Source organism: Planococcus citri, chromosome 1 (assembly GCF_950023065.1).
Source record: "Planococcus citri chromosome 1, ihPlaCitr1.1, whole genome shotgun sequence".
NCBI lineage: Eukaryota > Metazoa > Arthropoda > Insecta > Hemiptera > Pseudococcidae > Planococcus > Planococcus citri.
The window spans coordinates 5,354,140-5,379,657 of record NC_088677.1 but is presented as its reverse complement, the minus strand read 5'-3'; the positions used below and the strand labels follow the sequence as shown (position 1 = coordinate 5,379,657).

The window sequence follows — 25,518 nt, the reverse complement described above, 5'->3', positions numbered from 1 at the left end:
TGTTATAAAATCCGACACGTTGGCATTTTATACGTTTTCTCGTTTCTCATTATTCTGCGTAGGCAGCCACAGATGGGCGAAGGGGTTATGGAGGGGATCAGGGTGAGAGAAAATTATACCATCTGAGCGGCTCTGCAGGGCTGAGGCCTTTCATTGTATAAGTTCTGCAGCGAAGTTCGGTGGTAGGTATTGCGTCTGGCATTTAAACCTTGGCCAGGGTGGACGTGGACGCGGTGGTGCGTTTTTGATTTATAATTCGACTCGTGTACGACGTACGGATAGTACACACAGTCTGCACTATGGTACCTCTACTATTAATATGTATTTCGTATACGGAACGACGACGACGACAATGCGGACAAGGGGCCGACGTGGGGGGCGGGGGTGGTGAAAAACATAGCGTGGTGTATTTATTAATGTAGTACAGTACTTACGACTAGAAGTTCTCGGGGTAAATCGCCGCCATCGTTGATACCCCTATTCATGGAAATAAATTGTTCTACGGTAGGCTTATCCTTTACGCTTGGATTGTGTAAACTGGTATTGAGCATTATAATGGCGAATGATAACACGTAACACGTATCTGAAAATGAAACCAGAGAGGAAAAAGAACAAATTAGTAAACATTTTTTCCAACATAAATTTACATTCGTGCTCCCTTCTCCCTCTTTTTTCTAAACTGTTGAGCATAGAAAGTAATTTTTTTCCTGAAAAATGTTCATAAACCAGAACCACCGAGCCCAGTTTTTCAAACAAATTATATTTTCATGACTGCTCTCGGGGTTTCCAGACCAAATTTTCCAATTTGTCAAACACAAAATAGAGAAAGAGGGGGGGGGGTCAACTTGAGAGTTGCACAGGTTCTAAGTGGTGAATGGACAAGGGGTATTTTTGCAATGAGCTTCCCAATCAGTTTGGGCATGTTTGAGATCAAAAGATCAGAATGAATCGATTTTTTGAAATTCGATTAATCGATTTTTTTATTCAAAAGTTCAATTTTGTAGAATGAATTTGAATTTTTCGTTTCGAACATATAACTGATCAGATGTGATCGAATTTCGCAGATGAATCGATTTTCGATCATAATCGATTTTTCTAATTCAAAAGTTCAATTTGTAGAATGAATTTGAATTTTTCGTTTCGAACATAACTGATCAGATATGATCGAATTTCGCAGATGAATCGATTTTTGATGATCGATTAATCGATTTTCGATCATAATCGATTTTCGATCATATTCGATTTTTTTAATCAAAAGTTCAATTTCTAGAATGAATTTGAATTTTTCGTTTCGAACAGAACTGATCAGATGTGATCGAATTTCGCAGATGAATCGATTAATCGATTTTCGATCATAGTCGATTTTTTATTCAAAAGTCCAATTTGTAGAATGAATTTGAATTTTTCGTTTCGAACACAACTCATCAGATATAGGATCGAATTTCGAAGATGAACCAGTTTTTGATCTGGAAGTTTCTTCATTTTTGAGGAAGAAATTGACCTTTTTTTTTGAGCATGTTTGATAATATGAGTACGAAAATCGTAAATGAATCGATTTTCGGCGTTCGATTAATCGAGTTTCGATCATTTTGTGATTCAGACAGAAGTCTCATTTCTTGGACCAATGAAAATTGCGAATGAGTCGATTTCTATGGTTCGATTACACCCAACTGATTTTCGATAATGGCACATTTTCGATTAGATGGCCGATTTTTGAGGGTGAAATTGATAAGCTCGAAAATCGCTAATAATCGATTTTTGGCGTTCGATTATTAATCAAATTTTGATTGTAATCGATTTTATAAGTTGATTCATTTTTTAAACTAAAATCAATTGAGTCATTTTAAGCATGTTTTATCGTAAATAAGATCAAAAATCGCAAATTAATTGATTTTTTGGCGTTCGATTATTCGACTTTTTAGTTGAATTTTTGACGCCAAAATTGATCATGATATCTAAAATCACAAATGAATTAATTGATTTCAGAAAATGAGTTATCAAGTTTTGATCGTAATCGATTTTTGATCCAAAAGTAATTAGGTACTATTTTTGAGGCGAAGGGTTAAAATTCGTGAATAAATCGATTTTTGGCGTTCGATTAATCGATTTCTGATCGTAATAAACTTTTTAGTCAATTTTTTGACGCCGAAATTGATCATTCATTTTTGAGCATGTTTGATTTTGTGAGATTTGAAATTACAAATGAATCGATTTTTGATATTTGAATTATTGATTTTCGATCATGATCGATTTTTGTAGTTTGAGTTATCGATTTTTTCGATTATGATCAAATTTTGATCCAAAAACCCCATTTTTTAGGCAACAATTTATTTTTCAATTTGAAGTATGTTCAATCATATGAGACCAAAAATCGCATTGAATCAATTTTTGGTGTTCGATTATTCGATTTTTGATCATGATCGACTTTATAGGGCATTTTTTTTGACGCCAAAATTTATTATTCATTTTGAGCATGTTTGATGTTGTGAGATCTAGAAGAAGAAATGAATCGATTTTTGAAATTTGAATTATCAAATTTCAATCATGATCGATTTTTGTTGTTTGAGTTCTCGACTTTCAATCATGATCGAATTTTGATTCAAAAGTAGATACCATTTTTTAAGTAAAAATTCACTTTTCATTATGGAGTATGTTCGATCACATGAAACCAAAAATCGCAATAAAACGATTTTGGCGTTCGATTAATCGATTTTTGATCATGATCGACTTTTTAGATTATTTTTTGACGCCAAAATTGATTATTCAGTTTCAGCATGTTTGCTTTTTTGAGATCTAAGATTACAAATGAATCGATTTTCGAAGTTCGAGTTATCGATTTTCGATCATGATCAATTTTTGACCAAAAAGTTCTGTTTTCGTGTTTTCGAGGCAAACATTATTTCATTTTGAGCATGTTCGATCATTTGAGATCAAAAAACGCAATTAATCAACTTTTGGCGTTCGATTAATCGATTTTTGATCATGATCAACTTTGTATGCATGTACTCGTAAGATCAAAAAATAGAAATGAATCGATTTCGATTTTCGATCATAATCGATTTTTTATTCAAAAGTCCAACTCGTAGAATGAATTTGAATTTTTCGTTTCGAACATACCTCATTAGATGAGCTCGAATTTCGCAGATGAATCGATTTTTGGCGTTCGATTAATCGATTTTCGATTATGAACGAATTTTCAGTCCGTTTTTTTCGCCGAAATTTGAATTTTTAAAAATTTGCCAAAAATCGAAAAATGAATTTCAGCATCTGAAATTTTGGCTGGTGGTGTATTTCGGGTCCCCCTTTCGATTCCTTATTTTCCAATTCAAAAACGTTGTGCTGGTCAAGATGGTTTCAAATTCTCAAAGTGATCAGTCGCGAAAATTCAAAATCAATAATCAAAATTAGAAAACCTCAAAGTTCAACTTTACAAACAAAATAAATAAAATAAAAAATACCAAACTTGAAAATTTAGAAAAAACTCAGCGTAAACATTAAAAATTGTTTTTTTTTTTTTTAAAAAACTAATTTTTAAAAATAGAATTTTAACACCCCAGGGAGTAAAAAAAAATCAAAATTTTGATCAATATTCGAAAAAAAAAATTACAAGTGAACTGATTTATCGATTGCAACTAATTCGAAAGAGCTGAATTCACGTTTTCTTCGATCCGACCACTCCGAACCTCCCTCCCCTTTCCCCACCAGTATCTAAAAAAAAATTATTAAAATTCTGAAAAATTAAAGATGGCGTGTGATGCGCCCTTCCTTTGGTTGTTGAGTGTGCTGTGTTCGAATATTATCCCATTTTTTTTGGACACCACATTTCAAAGCTCACCGTGCTCTAAAATTTCCAAAAAAAGTAGTGCGAAAAATTGTAAAAATAATATGATGAAATTTGTTGATTTCAATTTAGAGGCGCGTCAAGTTTCAAAATCGATTGAATTTTACAGATACACCTTTTTGGAAGAAAATTTACGATTTCTTTTTTGCTCCCACTCTCGAGAGTAGTTGTTGGTATTTAAGGAAAAATAAAAAATCCCTAAAAATGTTAGTCCCTTTCCTCATGTTAATTTAAAAAACCCAAAAAATTCATCGTCCATCCAAATAATACATTTTAGAAAGAAAAATCTCCCATAGAACTCTCCATAGTTGAAAAAAATTAATAAAAATTAGAAATAAATCAAATTTAACTCGCTCGTTTCTGATCAGAATCCTCCTAATAACCCATTTATCATAAAAAACCCTCATACCTTGACCCCCCCCCCCCAAACAAGAGGCTCACATTTTTGTAATTTTTCCTAGAATTTTGTGAAGGTTTTGCGAACGATTTGGGATGAGAAAGTTGACTGCCCAAAATTCCGAAAATCAGTATTTCTTTCATTATTATTTTTGTATGAAGTACATATTCTGTTACCACACGACTTTTTTAGCTCTAAAAGCCGAATGGGGGGAGGGAGTTGTGTGTCCCAAAATATTTCAAAACATACGAGAATTTGTCCGATTCAAAAAAACATTTTAAAGAAGTGAAACATCGAAGTCATTTTTTTTTGGAAATTGTTCGTTTCTGATTAGAATCCTCCTAAATAACTCCCTTATCATAAAAAACCCTCAGGTCTCCCCCCCTCCCCCAAAAAAACAAGAGGCTCACATTTCTGTAATTTTTTGTAGAGTTTTATGAAGGTTTTGGAACCATTTGAGATGTGAAGTTGACTGCCCAAAATTCCGAAAATCAGTATTTCTTTCATTATTATGAAATATTCTGTTACCACACGACTTTTTTCAGCTCTCTATAAAAAGCCGAAGGGGGGTGGAGAGTTTTTTGTCCCAAAATTTTTCAAAACATACGAGAATTTGTCCGATTCAAAAATCTTTGATTTCTGATTTTAAATTGAAATCGAAATTGAAACAAATAATCCGACATGAAGCATAAAAGACCTGAAATTGGCTGCTGCTGAGGGTTAAAATGCTCTCAAATTTTTTTTTCAACATTTTTGGATCATTTACAGACCTTGGAATGGGATTAAATCGAAAAAATGAAATCAAATTCAAAATAAAAATTTTCAAAAAAATCTAAAAAATGCAAACATCGACTCATTATCGAAGGTATTTCTGGATTTTGACCCACTTGGAAGAAATTCCGGAACTACTTCGATTTCCGGGACACCCATTCGCATATTAATAATCATTCCCACTGTTTATGTAGGTTTAGGTTTACTCACCAGTATTTGTAAAAATATTTGGATTTAACTGGCAGTATCTCTGAGCAAAACATTCCATCATACGATCAATCTTCTGCGCTTCTCCTGGTAATCGAAAACTCCATAGGAATTGTCTGCAAAAGCACAAAAAAATCACACGAATAAGAATCTGGCAATGTTAACTACCGTATGTAATATTAAATTAAACAAAATCGCCAAAATCAGTATCATAGGTAAATAGTAGATAAGTTAAACACGTATAATTTATTCGGTCTGTGGTTAGGATGCGCACGCAAGACGCATTCGTGCGGCATGAATCATACGAAAAATATTCGACAAGTGCGAAAAAAATTCCGTCAAACGTTTCCTTCGGATACTGATTAATATATTATTTTTATATACGAGTCGAGGAGTAATGGTTAAGTTTGCGAGCGTGAATAATCGACGATGCAATCAGTATCGTTAAATTTCCTGGCACTGGTACGAGTCATGTTAACTAATTGTTCGACTAATAACCGTATATATGTACTAACACACGTTATTGAACTAACTCATACTATTGTACATACTTTTATACTATTTTATCCACTTATCCGCCATAATCTCCTACACTAGTGAGTGACAAAAATTTATAAACATGTTACAAGCAAACATTAACTTCCTACTCGCTATTTCGTCATATTATTATATACGTCCCTCCTCTCATCAGTCATCACCTCTTTCCCATTCAGTAAAAGTTCAGATCTCCAGTCGTACCATTCGAATAAAAAATCCAATAAGTATTTTAAAATACATAATATTCGAATGGTAAAGCACCACAATAATAGAACTTTTTATTCTTCTTCAAATCAAATCCTACATACGAAGCGTGTTGTTAATAGGTATACTCGAAAAACTTTTCTACATATAGTTTACTATTAGCCAATCACATCGCAACCTGCCAAAGAAATACGATCAAATTACCGCTTCGGCTTCGCTCGTGCATTGCGACATCGCGTGAAAAATTTTCTACCTTTGATTTCGTAGTCTTTAGTTCACATATACGACGACGACATCAAAGCATTTCAAACATTTACTAACTTAATCGTCGTCGTCGTCGTCTTCGAAGAACAAAAAATAAATTACTTTGTGGGTTATTTCCAGTCCATTTTGAATGAGGGAAACTAACCCACAAAAAATCTAAAAAGGGAGCGTTTCAGAGTCACTCATGGTCACCCAATCAGTCGTCGATTTCGTTCAAATTTTTTCCAGGGCATGGAGAGTCATAAAAAGCAGAAAAATAAAAAAGTTCCAGACGATCAATCAAAAATCTGAACGTTGTGAAATATTTCGAATTTACAAACGGTCCAAAAATCGTTTAAATAAAGTAAAAAGTTAAGCAATCACTTGACATTTTTTTTTGGGGGGGGAGGGGGAGATTCGATCTTTCAACGTCCCTCCAGTCACTCATTTTTCCGAAATTGGACACTTCCGATTCCAAATTTTAATAAACTGTTGTGGAATACACAAAAGTGACCTTGCAACTCATCAAAATGGATTGAAAATTCAAATATTCCCACAAAAATGTTTTTTTGAATGATTCTGAAGAATTTTGAACGCAAAATAAGATCAAGATTTTTGTGATTTTTGAAAAATAAGTTGTTTGACCTTTCAAAATGTTTTGAAATCTCTCGAAAAATGCGAATTTTCAAAGACAATATTTTTGAGCATTTTTGAAGAATTTTGAGTACAAAATTGGGACATGATTTCTTGGATTTTTGAAACAGCAATCTATCAAAATCCAGTCAGATTTTTGCTAGAAATTGAAATATTTCGACGAAAGTTTTTTGATCATCTTTAAAGAGTTTCAAGCTCAAAAATAGGGGCATGATTTAATGAATTTTCGAAACACATCAAAATATTTCAACGAAGATACATTTCAAGATTTTGAAGGAATTATTAGCTCAAAGTTAGGTCACAAATATTCATGATTTTCTAGATTTTTGAAAAAAGTATCGTGCGACTAATCAAAATAAGTTACCTACAATTTTATCAGAAAAACAGAAATTTCTGTCTTAACAACCTTCAAACGAATTTCATGCCCAAAATTGAGCCAATTTTGCGGGCAGGTATTAAAATTTCCAAAAAATCAACCAAATATCAAGCATCATCCATTCAAAAATGTACAAAAATCTATTTTTCACAACTTTTTCCAAAATCCAAAAAATCACAACCTCGTTTTTAGCTAAAAATTCTTCAAAAGTGCTCAAAAAAGTTGATGCAAAAATTTTTGATTTTTCTCAAAAATTTCAACGTATTTTAATAACTTTTTTGAGCACTTCTGAAAAATTTTCCAAAAATTATCTGCCTGAAAAATTGATTTAATTTTAGGTTCAAAATTTTTCAAAAGCTCTCCAACAAAAATTGTTGATTTGTTGTTGAAATTTATACCCATTAATTGTGACTCAATTTCAAGTTCAAAATTTTTTCAAAAATGCTAAAAACCTATTTTTGTCGAAATATTTGAATTTCTCCAAAACTATTGACTCATTTCGATAGGTCACAAACTGCTTTTTCAAAAATTCAAAAAATTTAGCCCCAATTTTGGACTTGAAATTCTTCAAAAGGGCTAAAAAAAATAGTTTGTTAAAATATTAGAATTTCTCACGAAATTTCAACTCAGTGCTTTTTTAAAACTTCAAAAAATCCTTGCCTAATTTTGAGCTAAAAATTCTTCAAAAATGCTCAAAAAACATGTTTTTTGTTCAAATACATATTTTAATAGTTCTCACAAAATTTTGACTCATCTTTAATAAATTGCTTTTTTAAAAATCCAAAAAATCATAATCCCATTTTGAATTCAAAATTCTTCAAAATCCATAAATATTTTTCAAAATTTTGATTCATTTTGATAAAACATAGGCAACTTTTTTCGAAAATCAAAAAAACCACGCCCAGATTTGGAGCTCAAAATTCTTCAAAAATGATCAAATTTTCAGTGAAATATTATAATTTTTTGAAAAATTTCAACTCAATTTATATAAGTGCTTTTTCAAAAGTTCGAATTCATGGCCCAATTTTGAGCTCAAAATTCTTCAAAATCCATAATTTTTTTTCCAAATTTTGATAAATTATGGGCAACTTTTTCGAAAATTAAAAAAATCGTGCCTCAATTTTGAGCTCAAAATTCTTCAAAAGTGCTCAAATTTTCAGTGAAATATTATATCACGACCCAATTTTGAGTTCAAAATTCTTCAAAAATTAATGGTCAAAAGACATTTTTGTCCAAATACTTCAATTTCGTGCAGAATTTTGACTTAATTTTTATGGATTGCTTTTTCAAAAATCCAAAAAATCATAATCCAGTTTCGGGGTCAAAATTCTTCAAAATTGCTCAAAATGCATTTTTGCACAAATATTTGAATTTCTTTTAAAATTTAGACTCATTTTGATAGGTCAAGGACAATTTTTTCAAAAATCTAAAAAATCGTGACTTAATTGTGGGCTCAAAATTGTTCAAAAATACTCTTTGGGCTCAAAATTCTTTAAAAATGCTTCAAAGACATTTTCGTCTAAATATTTCAATTTCTCGCGAAATTTCGACTCTTTTCAACAGGTTATGGGCAACTTGTCCGAAAATCCAAAAAATCATGACTATAATCAAGACAATTGTAGCAGATTTTTAACTCATTTCCACCCTTCGAAATAAAATACAGCCACTTTTGGCCAATTCTAGAGCTTGTAGAGAGATTCCAATTGTCTAAGGAGTTTCAAACTGCTCTAGAAAGACCAAAAGTGAACTCGAGGAATCCTATAAGATCTGGTTCTTGTTCATTAAGTATCTTCTCCAAGGTTTCAGAACTATCTATTATGGGTACTTTGAGTTCAAAAGTGAATTTTTGAAACAATTTGAAATTCCTAGAAGAAGTCGAAAACTGGTTCGAAGCTCCTAAAAAGGGGACAAAAATGATTTTCTAGAAGTTTTAGTGTTGAAAATGCGTAATCTTATTCACCCTGGTTCATTTCATTTGAAAAAAAAAAGAAAAAGAATTATAGGGAATAAATTTCTATATTTTCAGACACATTTTCTTTGTACTCGTCGCAACATTTCCATTTCGAATCATTAGTCACTTAAAAAAAAAAAAAAAAAAAAATGAAAAACGAAAGAAAAATAATTCTCGCGACAAATTCCAACAAACCATTGAAAACCCCCACTCAACCACCCAAATACCTTTCACACCTATTTCTAAAACGAGAAAAAAAAATCATAAAAATATTGAAATCCGAACCAATTGAAGTATTCAAATTTATACAATTTATTCTCGGCGAAAAAATTCGTCGTCTTCTCGCCACCTTTTGAAAAATTGTATATTCAACGTTAACCGTCATTTCTCCTTCAAAGTATTCAATTTTTTGTTCTCTCGTCAGTCGTCTTCGTCATCGACATTACATCAATGTCGACGTCTTCGACGCGGGCATTATACAATTCGATCGTGACAAAACGATTCATTATTCACAGTTACGTTTCAAATTTATATTTCAAAGTAAATTAAACGAAAACGTAGCCAATTTTTGTCAAATTCACGTTCAAATTCTCTCCTCATCTATTCGTACATAAAAGTTTCTCACGCTTTAAACATTTTCCCAAAAAAAAAAAATATTAACAACTTTTATAACGGTTAAACTTACCTTAAAGCTTGTACAAGAATCAAATCGGTGAAATCGTGTAAATCTACAAAGGCTTTCAGAACTTTCTCGTTGAATTCATTTCGTTCGCCGAGGTAGTCGCCGATGGCGGTTTTATTCAGTCCTTCTCCTTTATACAGGAAGGCGGCCACATCCTCTTGGGTATGTTGCAGCAGACCGTGCTCTACTAAATATTCGATACCTTTTTTCGGATCCATATTGAACTTCTTCCTTCCAATCGACATTTGTTTAGCTTTAGTCTGGTTTTTGCTGTAAAAACACAACAGGGAAAACATACTTCATGTAGTACGAGTATATACCATATAGGATACAAATATAAGTAAGTATATAGACGAGTAAAACTGGTTCGCTAACACAGGGCTCCTCTATCAATCAAGCAGAAGAAAAACGGTAATATGCGCTATATATATAAATATGGTAGAAAAAAAAATACAAACAAACAAACAGAAGAGCACGTTGGTTGACGGAAAAAATACTACACATATCGTATACTTTTATATCGTTCAGCATCATCATTAAAAGCATTCGCATTAATGAGCTGGTTTTCGAGTTGTTCGTCTTTATGCTATCGACAGATGACATTCCGACATTGTCTTTCCTAGTTCAAGTTAACCTGTGCGAGTCTGAGCTATCATAAGCATTATACTCGTAGATGTAAAATCCGTATCTACGATAACGGATCAAATAAAAATGTCGTAAGATGAACTACTCGTACAATATAGAGGAAAAATTCTCTCTCAACAAATCCCCGTTATATCGATTAGATTTTAAAGCTGGTCAATGGCAATGCACAATGCACATGGCTTCGAATAAATAGAACGATCAAACTTGACTCTATTTTCTAGTTCACGTCCTTTATTATAGCCTTTCATTCGATATGAATTACGATAAATGAATCCGGAATTTTGAGACAACTGTTTGGTTACTCGAACTGAAAGCAAGTCCCCAAAAAACAGAATTGAAATCCCCATGGATGGAATTATTGGTTGGCAAAAATTAAATCAAAAAATTAGACTCGAGGTAGTCAGAATGAGAGGTCTGTAATTCGCAAAATCTAAAACACTGCACTGTATCGGTTTATCCACATTATTCGATATCTGTCACATTTTTCAAATGGATACTCTCCTCTGAGGATTTGGAAACTTTTACGAGACCTTGAAATTTACGACGGTACAACCAAAAAGCAGAAACTACATTAATACGGTGAACAACTCCATTGAGAATTGACAGATTTGATGTATTCTTTTCAAGGGCAAAGAGATACGAGCAATCAATACAGTGATTCTCAATCATATACCGAGAAATCACTGGAAAATTGCTTTGAAAAAGAAAAAACTTCCCCTTGCCCACTCCCTTTCGATGGCAGTGATCAGCTTGGGTCAAAACTTCAGGAAAAAGAGAGTGGTGATGGGAAAGAGAAGGGCCAAAGCTCAAAGTTTTCAGATTCGTCATGTTATGTAGGTATTAAAATGTGGGCCTTTGAATGCGTTGAATACCTAATTCTAAGACAAAACCTGAAAATGTAGAGGGGCGCAGGGGAGGCAAAACTCAAAATTTTTACATTCATCTTGTTGGGTATATCGAAATGTGATTTTTCAAAAATACTGAAAGAATGCATTTTTTGGACTTCATGTCAGGTCAAATATTGAAAAAAAAAGAAAGCAGACAAAAGATCATAATTTTATTTTAAACAATTTTTGCCAATTTTTGATAACTCATCATATTATTTAGTGGAAAAGCAGAACTGTCTGATGATTTTTATCAAAACTGAGGTTAAAAAATGGCAATTTTGAGAAAAAATTCTTTTTTTGCAATGAATTTTTAGTACTAATTGTAACATAATAAGAAACTTTTTTGGGGCCCACTAGACTGCAAAAAAATGGTTGAATACTACACAAACCTATGGAGTGATCCAGACAATGAAGTCAAAGCGACAAACCACGAGGAGATCAAGTATGATCCATTTTCTTGGGAGGAGCTAGATGGTGCCTTGAAAAGCTCCAGAAATGGAAAAGCCCCAGGCAGCGATAAGTTACCAACAGACTTATTCAAGAATGCCACAATAACCATCAAGAAGAGACTGCTAGCTTTCTACAATAAAATACTATCGGGTGCTACCATACCTGAAGACTTCCATACAGCAATTGTAATACCCATTTTCAAAAAAGGAGACCGAAACGATCCAGGAAACTACCTTGGAATAAGCCTACTAAATGCTGCTTACAAAATACTTGCAAAGATGATAGCGAGAAGAATCGAGAGACATGCTGAGCCATTAATATTGGGATTCTGACCGGGCACTCATATAGAGGGTGCTAGTGTGCTAGCAAATGTTTACATTTTTCAGACAGGGATTTTCTTATCAGCGTTTATGAAAGCATTAATTACAATTTTCAAGGGTTAAAACTGAAAAAATAATTCGATGTATATTATTTTTACGATTATTATTGCATATTAATCATGACCGAATCATATTTTCATTTTTTTTGTAAATCCAACATTTTGGTAAAATATGATTGATAAGAACAGCCCAGTCTGAATTGTCTGAAGAAGCTGGGCACACTAGTGCCCTTTATGTGAGAGACCGGTCCGAATGCCAAAATGGATTTTGAAAGGGAAGACCATGCATTGATGGAGTATACACAAAAAGCTGCTGATGGAGAAGAGACAAGAGTATAACCTAGAAACACACATGTGCTTCATTGACATGGAGAAGGTGTATGATCGAGTACAAAGGAAGAAGTTGTTTGAAATCCTGAGGAAAATCGAAGTGAACGAACAAATAGTACGCTTAACTGAAGAAGTATACACGGATAATGTAATAGAGTAAGATCCAGAAACACGTCGGAAGCAAAGCAGATAGGAAGAGGAGTAAGACAGGGATGCCAAATGTTGTGTAGCCTGTTCAACATCTACTTCTACGACATGATTAAAGAATGGCTGAAAAACAAGCCAAAAGGGCTAGACATCAATTGACACTCAGGTCAATACTCTGCTATTTGCTGATGATCAGGTGATCTATGCTGACAACAAAGATGACTTGCAGAAAGTGATGTACAACATTCAGAAAGTAGCAGATAAATATGGAATGAAAATCTCGTCTTCTAAAACAAAGGTAATGGCTTTTGAGGGAAAAGATCCAATACCCAGCAAAATTGTTGTAAATGGACTGCCAGTAGAACAAGTCAGAAGCTTTAAATATTTTGGGTCAAGGGTCAAGCTATCTTATGAAGGAAAGGTTGACGCACAACTCAAGATCAACAAATTCTTGAGAGTAAGCCGGGTTATAAACCGAGCCATCCTTCCAAGAAAAGTCGGAGCCAAAACTCAAATAAGAATCCACAATACGCTGGCAAGACCAGTGCTGCTGTATGGAAGTGTAACATGGACAAAGAGAACGGATATAAAAAGCAAAGCAACTGCAGCAGAAATGAGATTCATGCGAGCCACAGCAGGATATATGAGACGAGATAGGAAAAGGAATGAAGACATCCTGAAGCAGGCTTGTTGACCGAAAAAAAAATATTTCCGGTAAAGGTTACGATTAAAAATTTAACAAGAAATTCAAAATTTCGGGTAAAGGTTACGGTTAAGGTTACTCATTTTTTAAAGTTATGGTTAAGGTTCAGGTTACAGTTATTGATGATTATTTTTTTCAGTTAATGGTTAAGGTCACAGTTTTTTGTGGTAATTTTTCCAGTCGAGCTTAAAATTTCAGTGAATGGTTAACATTACAGTTGATTTGAAAATTTCCAAAAAATGCTCTCAAAGTTTGAAATTTTGAAGTTCAAAAATTGAAAAACTGGTAACATTTTGAATACAAAATTTTATAATTTTTTCAAGAAACAATAATTCTTTATCATCTCTTATCATTAAAATATAATTTAAGAGTGAGCTTTAATAGTTTAATGACTAATTGAGTATGATACAACTATACTTAGTTTCAAATTTTTTGAACTTTCTATTCACATTTTTTTATTTTATCTTTCGATCATTTTTTTGATTAAAATTTCAAATGACTACAAATCACATTGAAAAAAAAACACAGATAAAAAGAAATAAAAAAGAAGCACTTTTCAATTTTTTTAAATTTCGTAACCAGTTTTTTTCTAAAAAATTTTCGGTCAAGGTTACAGTTACAGTGCATTTTGATCTCAGAAAATGGTTACGGTTATGGTTAGTGATATTTCAAAAAAGAAAGGTTTTTTGGTTACGGTTAATTTTTTTTTGGTTAATTTACCAGTTAATTTGCGGTTATGGTTAATGGTTAAAAACCGGTTAACAAGCCTGTCCTGAAGGAGCTAGGAGCAGAGCCAATCATTAGACAAGTAAAAGATTACAGAAAGAAATGGTGAAGACACGTTGATAGAAAGCCAGATGATCCCTGAACAGCTCACTGGGTCAAAGTTCAATGATAATGATGACAATTTGTAAGACTTTTTGAAAATTTAAAAAGAAGTTGCAATTTTTAGTTTGGGAAATTTTTTGAAAAAATACGCATCTTGAACAATTTTGGTGAGAAGTGAGACTTCCTGAAATTTTTCGCATAGGTAAAAGCGAGTTTTTTGACAAAAAATAAAATTGTTAGCAAATTTTGACATAAAAGACGTGAAAATTTTTGTCATTATTTTTATAAAAAAGTGAGACTTTTTGGCATATTTTTGGTGAAAAATGACATTCAAAAATTTGAACAATTTTTTGCAAAAATGAGAATTTTTTAGATAATTTTTTTCAAAAAAAAGTGAGACTTTTTGAAATTTTGACGATTTGACAAAAAGGGAAACTTCTTTGATAATAAATTACTGGTGAAGAAACGAACATTTTGGACATTTTTCAATAAAAGGCCACACTTGCAAAAACGCTGCAACATTTTTTCAAAATTTTTGTACACAAAAAGGACTATTTTGGCAATTTTGGAAAACAGGAGGACTTTGGAAATAACCTTATTTTATATACTTAAGTAAAACAATAAACATAACGAAACAGAACATTTCTCGCAATTTTTACATTTTTTGCAGTTACATATGACAAGAAAATCAGGACTTTTAAGTAATTTTAACCAAAATCAGAAGCCTTTTCTTGCAATTTCGGAAAGGACATGGATCTTTTATTTTTTCGCGATTTTGGCCCAAAAAAGGGATCCCTGTTACTTGATAGATATCTAATTTCATCAAATCGACGATTGTTTGGCAGTTTCGGCAAAAAAAAGACGGTTAGAAATTTTTTTGGCAAAATGGAAGATATTTTGCTGTTATTATAAACCGCCAGGCTTTTTTCGGTCATTTGGCAGAAAATAGAATATTTTGGCAATTTCAGCAAAAATTCAGAGATATTTGAAATTTCAACAAATGAGCAGGATAAAAAGAGAAGGAAGAAGATTTCTCACAAATTCTGTAATCAGAATGGATTCATCTGTTGGCAAATACACTGGTGTGATTTCGTATTACTCTTTCAACGTTTGAAGTTTGAAAGCTGCAAATTAGTGCAAGCCACTATTGGATCGAATTTCAAAAAAGAAGAAGTACGAGGAAGTACGACGAAGTAGGAGGCAACTTGTGTATATTTTCGGCTCGATTTCACGTTATGTACGAGTAGATATACGAATTATGTAGTAATAATTTGTATTTCCGCATGTCCAGTTCGCGTCGATTACGGTATTTACATGTTACACGTAACTTATTCGCATGGGTATGGGCATGGTATGGGTATTGGTCGCAAATTGATAGGTATTTAGAACTTGCGGTAAATTAGTCCGGTCGCGTTAGACGTTGAACGTTGCCATGCTAAATGAGTGAGTGAGTGAGTAAGTCAAGAGATCTGTGCAGTGGCGGCGACAGACATCGAAGGAATCCAATTTACGATTCGCATACTCGTAAGTCGACGTACGTTTGTGTACCTAACCTAACCTATACGATCGTATATTATCATTTACAAACACGCGGCGCTGCGCGGATAAATTCAATATTTTCGAACCGGTTTCCAAAGCTAGAAAGTACACGGATGCTGCAACCATCGCAGCGCGTTTCACCGGATTAAAAAATAAAGATTCCGTTTACGTAGGTATTTTTTTTCTTCTCTTATAGTATTTATTTAGCTTTTTTTCGTTAGATACGCGACATATTTTAAGCGCCTTTCTCGACGTATGTAGGTATTTGGTTCGGCGATAAAAAATAAAAATATACTACAATACGATCCCATCCGATTCGTGTTTACGATACGATGACCAATCCGACAGATTTTTTGGCCCGGTCATAGCTCTCTGTGGCATAGACGTCGCACGAGAACCAAAAAAAAAAAAAAATCAACAGAAGAATGCGCGACACTTATTCGAGCGCATTTATTAGAGCTATAAAAGTAAACGTACTGTACGGTGGACGCTTTTAATTCTCAAATGTCGAGCTGGTCGCTATTTTATTACGTACATCGTCTTACGTACATCGTCTTATACGTAGTACTAGAGAAGATACGACGAGATGTGAGCCGTAATTACTCTGTAGAATGGCGCTAGTATGGCGGTGAATGCTGGACGGCGCCTTCGGAAATGATGATTGGAAAATTCGTAAGTCCTGATTGTTGCTAAAATTATACTACATACGTAGAAAGCCTTACTTTACTATTCAAATTTCTAATAGAGTTGAGTCCTGCTTTTTAAGCTAATATTTGCTAAACTGACCCCTTCATAATTCATTCAATTTTTTGTTGCTAAGATCGCCAAAAAAAAATATGGTTTGATTACGTTCTAAAATCACAAAACAGTGCTTAAATTATCAAGATTTTTTTTTTGCCAAGATTGCAAAAAACTGAGATTTTCCAAAATTTCCATGCGCCCCCCCCCCCGCTAAAATCGTTGAAAAATAAAAAAAGCTCGCAGAAAATCTTTTTTTTTTCAATAATGTGACATTTTTCAAATTTTGTTTTCATTTTGTTGGAAAAAGGGAGAGGAGAAGAGGGGAGGAGGGGAGGGAGGAACGGAAAAGGGTGTCAGTTTTTAGAAAATACTAAAAAAAAATTTAATTGCGCTGGGAGCTAGAGCATAAAAGTACATAAAAGCAATGTTTGGTAAAAAGCAAGACTTTGACAATAAAAAAAAAAACCGAGACTTTTTGAACAATTTTTCAGCCATTTTGCTAAAAAGCAAATTTTTGTGTAAATTTTTTGAAAAACGTGAATTTTCAACATTTTTTTGAGAGAAGCAAGACACAACTCGATTTTTAGCTGCCCAACTTCATATTCACGCCTTCTGGTGCAAATTGAAAATTCTGGAAAAATTGAAAAATCGCGCTGGAGCCTCCAGGATGGCTGGAAATGGTGAAATTCGCTCTGGTGGGGTTAGTTCATGACAAAATACTGCGATTCGCGCAAGTTTTAAAAATTTCCTCGCAAATGGGGAACTTTTGATGTTTTTTGATTTTTTATTTGAAAAAAACTGGTCAAAAAACCACTCCTGAGGTGTCCCTCTCAATACCGACTCAAATGTGGATAAACTTGTTAAACAGATTGAGTATAACACACAACTCGATTTTTAGCTGCCCAACTTCATATTCACGCCTTCTGGAGAAATTAGAAAGTACCTAGCGCTGGTGGCTCCAGAATGGCTGGAAATGGCGAAATTTGGATGGGGGGGGGGGTCAATATCAGTTTTAGGACCCATTTTGAACATTTTTACTGATCAAGTACCTACGTACTTTTTTAAAAAAAAGCACAAATCACCAAAATAGACAATTTTGGATTTTCAAAAATTCGCCAAAAATCAAAAAATTAACTTGGGCAGCTGAAAATTTGGATTTGGGGGTTTTAGAACATGCTCTTTCCAAAAATCGCGGTCCCGTTCAAATCGGAGGGGGACACCTCAAGAGGTTCCCTTGTGAGGTTTTCTAAAATTTCCATGGCGTTGTCTTTTTTCCCCTTGCTAAAATCTTCAAAAACTAAAAACCTACTTTTTCAAAATCACTAAGAATCAGAATAAAGGTTGTAGAAAATCACTTTCCTCAAGAATGCGACATTTTTCGAACTTCGTTCTCTTTTTGTTCCATACAGGGAGACATACTGGGATGGTAGTGGGGGGGGGGAGAGTGTCAGTAAAAATATTTAAAATGCGCTGAAAAACGTGCATGACCAAATTTCGTATTGATTTTTCGAATATTTCGATCATTTTCAAGAAAAATAGGAGGGGAGGGGACAGAGGGGTCAGGTTGAAATAGTGAGCCGATTTTCAAACTCAACGTTTTCGAATTAGGCTAATTGAAATTAAATGCGTTTGAATGTTGACAAAAATGGAAGACTGAAAAGGGGCTGCTCACGTGCTCAGTACTCACCTCCCAAACGGAAGATGGAATCCAGAGCACATACGAAGATGCAGCTTGGGCCTCTGAATATGACCGAGATACCAACCCGGAATCCAGTGGCGCCATGACGACCACCGTGTTGATAAGTGCCGAAAGGCATGATGCTTCGCGACCGGTGGTCAGAGAAAATCCGCTGGAGGCCGGGGGCTCAAGGGAGCTGGTTGCCAGAAAAATATACACGCCTCAAGGACCGCACGAAAACACCGAAACGCTGGAGGACATCTTCCATAGGATATCAACAGTCAAAAACACCTATGACCACGCTAGAAAACCAACCAAAACTGACAACCCTATTAGCCCCCAATCAATATTAGGAAAATATTTTGACGATATTGACCATCAAAACGATGCCAGTAGGATAGTGGATAGGGCCCTGGAGCAGCTACTAGTTAGTGGACAGTTAGGACACCCTTTCACTCTACTCTTCTATCACCACAAGCTTTTCGAACCAATGCAATACCTAGTCCTTAGGGCAGTTAAAGAGAGGTTTTTTAGACCAGCTGGACCGGCGGCTGTGGCCACCCTTCTCCCGTACAAGGAGTACATGGAAGCTGCCCCGTCAACTCCAGCTGAAGTCAAGATCTTGTTAGATAGGAAAGAAAAGGACCTGAACGAGAAACTCCAGAGGGGAAGCTGGGGGGAGCTAGTAACGACCTCCAACGGAGTCTTCACTCTGGAGGAAATTGAAGAAGACCTTCTAAGATGTTTCCCGGAATACGCGCTGGCACATTGTGTCAGTGCAGATTTCGAAATGTCCGCAGGCGTCGCGAAACAGATTACTCGTAAATTTGGCTCAAAAGACGATCTAAAGGGCAAGGGGGCATCGGTCTGGGAAATAGTTGAAATCAAAAAGACAGGCAAACTCAGCGGTAAAGAAGTCAAAAACTATATACTATATATGGTTACAAAAGAACTCTACAAACATAAACCAACAGAGAGAGATTTCTTAATCACGCTTAAAAACTTAGTTGTGAAATGTGAAGAGCTGGATATTAGAAAGCTGGCTATACCCAGGTTGGGGTGCGGACGAGATAAGCTGAACTGGGATCTGGTAAGACACTCAATTATTGAGTTCTTCAAAAAATCCCATATCACAGTCAGAGTCTGCACCCAATCGCGAAGATAGTGTAGCCAGTACCAAGCGATGAAACGAATCCCGAACTAGTCTCTAGATTTAAGATGTAAATATATATATACCTATATTCCTTCTACTTTTATGTTTTTTATTTTTCAGTTCTTATTTTATTCTATTTTTCAGTTTCATTTTATATATTTAAATTTGTCAGAGGTGGTTGGTGCCGATAAATTATAAATAGACACCCTCCACCTTATATATATGTGTCATGTAAATGTTTGTAAATTAGGGTTTCAGATGTAATTTAGTTTGTATAGATATGGCCCTATAAACAAAAAAAAACAAAAATACTTAACGTAAAGATTTAGTAAATAACTGTAAATATTGTACCTTTTACGCATTTTTACCTTTTTATTATTTTTTTTCAATAACTTTCTTTTTTATAAATCCCCAAAATTCCAATACCCAAATACAAAAAGTATCCAAACATCCAGAAGTCGAGATTCAAGACAGTCCTAGATCAAGATATGTAATATTGTATAAAATAACTTTAATCTAGCGTAGAAAATTTAACAATCTTTCATGTGGGCGGTCGGTGAGAAGCAAGCAGCAAATGCGCTGACCGCCCCACAAATATCCCAATGTACTCACGGCCTAATAACTAGGGGCCCCAACTTGTTGGGATCACCCCTAGGCGAAATCACTCCCCCATCAAACTTCCCCCAGAGACGGGTCGGGGGCCCGGTCTGCTGTCAGACAGGTACGCGTGAATAACGACTCCTGGAGCTTGGCAGAGATCGAGCCTTAGGCAACCGCCTAGGGGTCTGGGTCAGGGTGGACGATCCGTCTCACTCTCCCTCCCATTCCCCTTCCCGTCCCTCATCTTAATCTTGGGGTGAAGGTATAACTATATTCTAGGATAATTAATAGTAGTTAATATAAGTAACCTTAAGATTAAGATTGTTTTTCTTTTTAAATAAAAATAAACCCTCGGCGCCTAGTGCGACCGGGGTTTAACAAAAAAAAAAAAAAAAAAAAAAAAAAAGTGGAACAAGCTCCCATTTTGAAAATTAAAGGCGAAAAAAGTTTTGAAAAGGTCTTCACCGCAATTCTCTCGAGTTTTTGAATAGTAACTTTGAATTTTCGCATTTTTCACGAAGCGGAGGGCAGGGGAAGTGGACAAGAATCCAATTTTTTTCAAACCTCCAGCAGCATTGACCCGGATAGGAGAGGGATTGGGGACTTTATTTTCAGTTTTCTCGATTTCTCGATCTCTTATTGGTGACCCTAAACTCGTCTACCTCTAAATGAGCTGAAAATACGAGAAGAATAATTCGCAAATTCGCAGTCACAACACCTTGATCCAAACAACACTTATCTATAGTCATCTCGCAGATAGTGATTTCGGATTGGTGACTATGGATGGCGTAAATTTAACGAGAAAGTTATCTAATGGTAAATCGATCCGAAATAGTCGTTGACTCGTGGTTGGAATTTTCATCATGCTCGCCCACACCACCACACGTTTTGAATTTGATACGTCAGACCATGCGACCATCACAAGGTTCGAATACGATATGGGTAATGTGGATGTTTGTGTATTGTATTGTGTGGAACTAGATATCGTATGCTCGTTCGTGGTGGTGGCGGAGATGGATAAAGTATCGGATTTCTTATTGTTTGCTCGCATTGTATGGCACTTACGCGGTGACCACGATCAACCGAGCATCGCACCGAGAGTCGCGGTTATCGCCCATGTAATTGTTATTAATTGGTAGACGTATCGGGTGCACTGTTATCAGCATTACTTGCTCGTATACGAGTACAAATACTCGTTCGTATAGTTGCATGTTGCAATGAAGGGTAATGGGTGATGAGATGACTGATGAGTGACGAGCAGCGTATAAAATAAAGGGGGTATTTTGACAATGTAGTTCATGCGGGGAATCTTACTAATACTATACGAGAACATCAAAGCCCAGCAGTTCAATCGAATTGTGTTTTTCTTCATTTTAAACGCGAACGTTTAATTTCCGGAACTATAAGGCACGTATACCATGATTGGGGAGTGGATATCGGCGGCTTCTCTGCTCATATACGAGCATATTCGATGGGCTAATGGCTGGATGGCTGACAATGAGTATTTCTATTTAGCTGTTTAGCTGGACCGCGCCCAAGTCTAAGAAATTTTATTGTCGAATAAACAAGGGGTAAAACTACCTACCTAGTTACTTCTGTACACATCTATATGTTGGTTGTTTCCCCTCGGCATGGCAGAAGCACGTAAAATGCGTGTAGAGTGATTAATTTGTTAATGGGTGTTTTTATTTCACCCGCTATTATATGTAGGTACACGATGCATAGCCAAAGAAAACCGCAATAACGATGGCTCATTTGAGCCAAGTGCATATAGTGGACGACGTGAACTGAACACGTGGGCTTCGACTATGATTTTATCGAAATAATACAGCGATAGAGCAGAACACGAATAGGTATAAATGGGAAATGAACGAAAATGATCGTTCAGCTCGATTAATACGTAGTAGGTACATAACAATGAGAAACTCGATTACACGAATAGTGATCGCAATGATGATACACAGAAGTTATAGTGTTTCGTTAGAATTGAAATGGATCGATTTACCTACGTGTTTTCAGGGAATCCTAGTTTTTCAGCAGAATTTTCCGATGATTATTGCGATGATTTATTTTCAAATCAGGCGTTGGAATTGTGCTTTGTGTTAGTTAAACAGTTAAACTACTCGTATTTTGAAACTTTTCGACGGAAGATGGAGATTTTTTGACAATTTTTGGCAAAATTTGCAATTTCTGGCAAGAAGGCCAATTTCAGGCCAAATAAGATTTCAACAAAAGGAATGGTTTTCTGGCAATTTTTGGCAAAAAAAAACAAGACTTGGGGACAGATTTTGAAAAATAATAAGACTTGGGAATTTTTTTGCCGTTGAAAAACGAGAATTTTTTACAATTTTTGGCAAAACAGCAATAATTTGACAATGTCAGCAAAAAGCTAAATTTTTTGGGAATTATTGGCAAAAAGTGATACTTTTTCGAAAATTTTGGCAACAAATACCTACCTAAGCAAGGCTTTTGGATAATTTTTTGAGAAAAAAAAATTTCAATCTGAAAGACAGTTTTGGCACAAATCTGCAATTTTTGGGAACTATTGGCAATTTTTTTTTGAAAAGTGAGATTTGTTTTCTTTGTAATTTTTGGAAATTTTAGACCTTTCAATCGCCAAAAAGCTAGAATTTTTGGCAACAAGCAAAACTTTAAGACAACTTCTTAGAAAAATTAAAATTTTTCAGCTTTTTGTTTTGCAGAAGTCAACCATTTTTGACAGTTTTTGGCAAAAAAAAAGACTGACAATTTTTTAGCAAAAAGCACAAACTTTGTTGAAAAAGGGAGAATTTTTTCGCTCAATTTTCTGGCTAAAAAAAGTTTCTGGAATTTTTTTAGGGAAAAAAGTGGGACTTTGGTGTAAGAATTTCTATATGAAGAAAATGAACACTATTTGGAATTTTTTGGAAAAAAGTGACAATCTTCAGCGAGAAACTAGACCATGGAGGCTCCAGAATATTTCAAGAAGGTTCGAAACCGTCCCCAATAAATTCATTCAGGAAAAGGTCGACAATTAGGCACGTGCCAAATTTCAGCTTTCTAGGTCCATTTGGTAAGATTTGTACTTTTCCCCCATTTTTGGGCCAAGGTTTTCAAAATTCACCGAAAATTGAAAAATACACTTAATCATCTGCCGAAAAATATGTAAAATGCGATGAAAAAATCCATCGTGCGACCTCTGAGAGACCCCACCGCCCAACCAAAAATGTTTCCAAAAAAATGTCGAAAAATTATACGTCGCGTAATTCTGCAAAATTTCGATTCTCTTCTCAATTAGACGTCGGTGAATTCGAAAATTCATTCATTTTTCAGACAAGATCCCTCAGGGCCATGCCAATAAGGCCAACCCACTCACGCTCACAGCCAGCCCTTCTTCTACCCCAAATTTAAAAGTAGGCGTTCGAAGAGACACGCCAGAGATATCTAATCAAATCGCAATTCGTAATTTTCTCTCCAACAATTCAAAGTATTTTTCAAAATTTGGCCGAAATTCAACCCCCTCCCCCATCTTCATCAAATCGTCATTCAATTCTGATATCAATGATTCAATCGTGAAGAAAAAATTGGTTCTTTGATGAAGGAAAATAGGAAATATGGATGAGTGATTAAAATAAGTTGATTTCCCGAGCACTTTGTGCAATTATTTTTGCATCACATCACACGATTTTCACGACATTATAAATTTCAAACATTGTTTCAATTTGTATCAAATACTCATACTTTTTGGTGATAATTCTGACATTTTTTTATCAAAATCTTGCACCACTACAATCAAATGACCCCACAGCGATGATATTTTCACGAATATTTGCATACTCGATAATTTAAATTTTTTTATCTATATCTATCTATACTCCACAATGACCTCGATATCATTACCTCTTGCAACTTCCCGCTTCGTACATACAAAAATAACACAACATACGCGCTGATGGCCATGGGCAAACTTCTGATTTCGGTTATCTCAATTCGATATTTATAATGTAGTCATGATGATAGCCTACGTAGACGTTGCTACAAATTCATAACACAAAAAATCCACGTGCTTATATTTCAAAACCCTATTGTTTCGATTAGTATTTTTTCTCAGCTTAATTTTAAATCGATCGATCAAAAAATTCGACAGTCCACGCGGAATCTCGTAATACACGTCTCAGAGTTAGTCAGAAGGGATTTCCTAAAGTCCAAGGTCATCGTCGAGCACAATCGTGCCAGAAATTCTTTCCTCATCGTTTTACAGGAACGCGAGTCGGGTTCACAATAGGAATTTTTTCATCGTTAATTTACGTATCGTATAATACGAGTATGTACATTTTATTAAACATTTTGTTTCTCTTTTGCTTACAAACACGAACCGCTGCGAACTGCGAACAAATCCGGTGCCAGTGTAGCATTTCACGCGAACTATGCCAAAACACTCGTCGTCGTCGTATCGTGTTATTTTATTTATTTTTTTGACGAGAAACATTATTATATACGTACGATGAAGGAGGTGAGGAGGAGGGCGGGGGAGAGGGGTTCTGCGTACTTGTACAATATTACATATTATTACATAAACGAAACGTGTATAGTGCGTTTTCTTGCTTTTGCTCTTTGCCGCGATGACGAATGCCATAACACAGATTTGATAATGAACTACCTCGAATTCCGGGCACGTGATTATACGCCAATGAATGGCATTCGCGAGTATACTCGTATATGAGGAAAAGAAAACAAATTAAACGGAATGAAAAAATACGAAAATTACGCTTTTGATGGCACGCGAATGAACTGGCTATGTTTATTGGGAATTATACATACAGTAAGGTAGGTAAAGGTATAGGTAGTTGGACGATTGTTTCCATGTCGAGAGTGATCAGTGTAGTTAAACGAGAGGAAAAGAGAAAGGTGAAAAAAATTGGAGAAAATAAGACGTATCGTATTTCACGATCGTTTTCGATTTCGCATCTTCGTCGTCGTGGGCTCGAGGGGGGAGGGGAGAGGGGACGACCGACGAGATGACGGAGGACGCTGCACTGCGGTCATATTTCCACGCACAAATCTATGTTTGTACTCGTAGTTGTACCTTCTACGTGAACAGAACTCGATTAATCACGTTCTTACACTTTGACATTTCACGGGCATTACGACGACCTTGCCGAATAATATGGATATTTTTTTTCATTTTATCGAAGAGGTATCTAACCTAGGTCTGTTCTTTTTTTTTCATAATGCTCGCAGTGGAAAGACAAGTAACGGATTTCTCGTGTATTTGAATACATGAATATTTGTATGTAAAAGAAGAGCGCAGAAAACAAAATGGAAATATACCAGCTTGAAATTTGACAGTTTACCTATTTATTGATTGAGGATCATGATAGAAAATCGCGAGACCTGCAGCTTTCAATCGGTACAGGGTTCAAATTCAATTCTACCATTCTGCCAAAAATAGGTAGCTAAAAATCTCACATTTTGTCAAAATTTCCAAATAGCCTCGTTTCTTGCCAAAAAAATTTTCGCAAAAAAGAATCAAGAAGTATCCATCCACCTTCCAAAAAATTACTTAAAAATCCCGCTTTTTTGCGACCAAAAGAAT

At 35.0% G+C, this 25,518-nt stretch overlaps 1 protein-coding gene across 3 annotated transcripts in view; it reads right to left on the bottom strand.

Moving 5' to 3' along the window:
* step (cytohesin steppke) overlaps positions 1–25,518 on the bottom strand; it is a 138,703-nt gene that overhangs the window by 17,868 nt on the left and 95,317 nt on the right. For all 3 annotated transcript variants that reach the window (XM_065364546.1, XM_065364537.1, XM_065364555.1), the window contains 3 exons: positions 9,867–10,133; positions 5,220–5,332; positions 435–583 (listed from right to left, as the gene is read on the bottom strand). In XM_065364546.1, the coding sequence (XP_065220618.1) occupies positions 435–583; positions 5,220–5,332; positions 9,867–10,133 (529 nt within the window). The remainder of the gene's footprint in view (positions 1–434; positions 584–5,219; positions 5,333–9,866; positions 10,134–25,518) is intronic.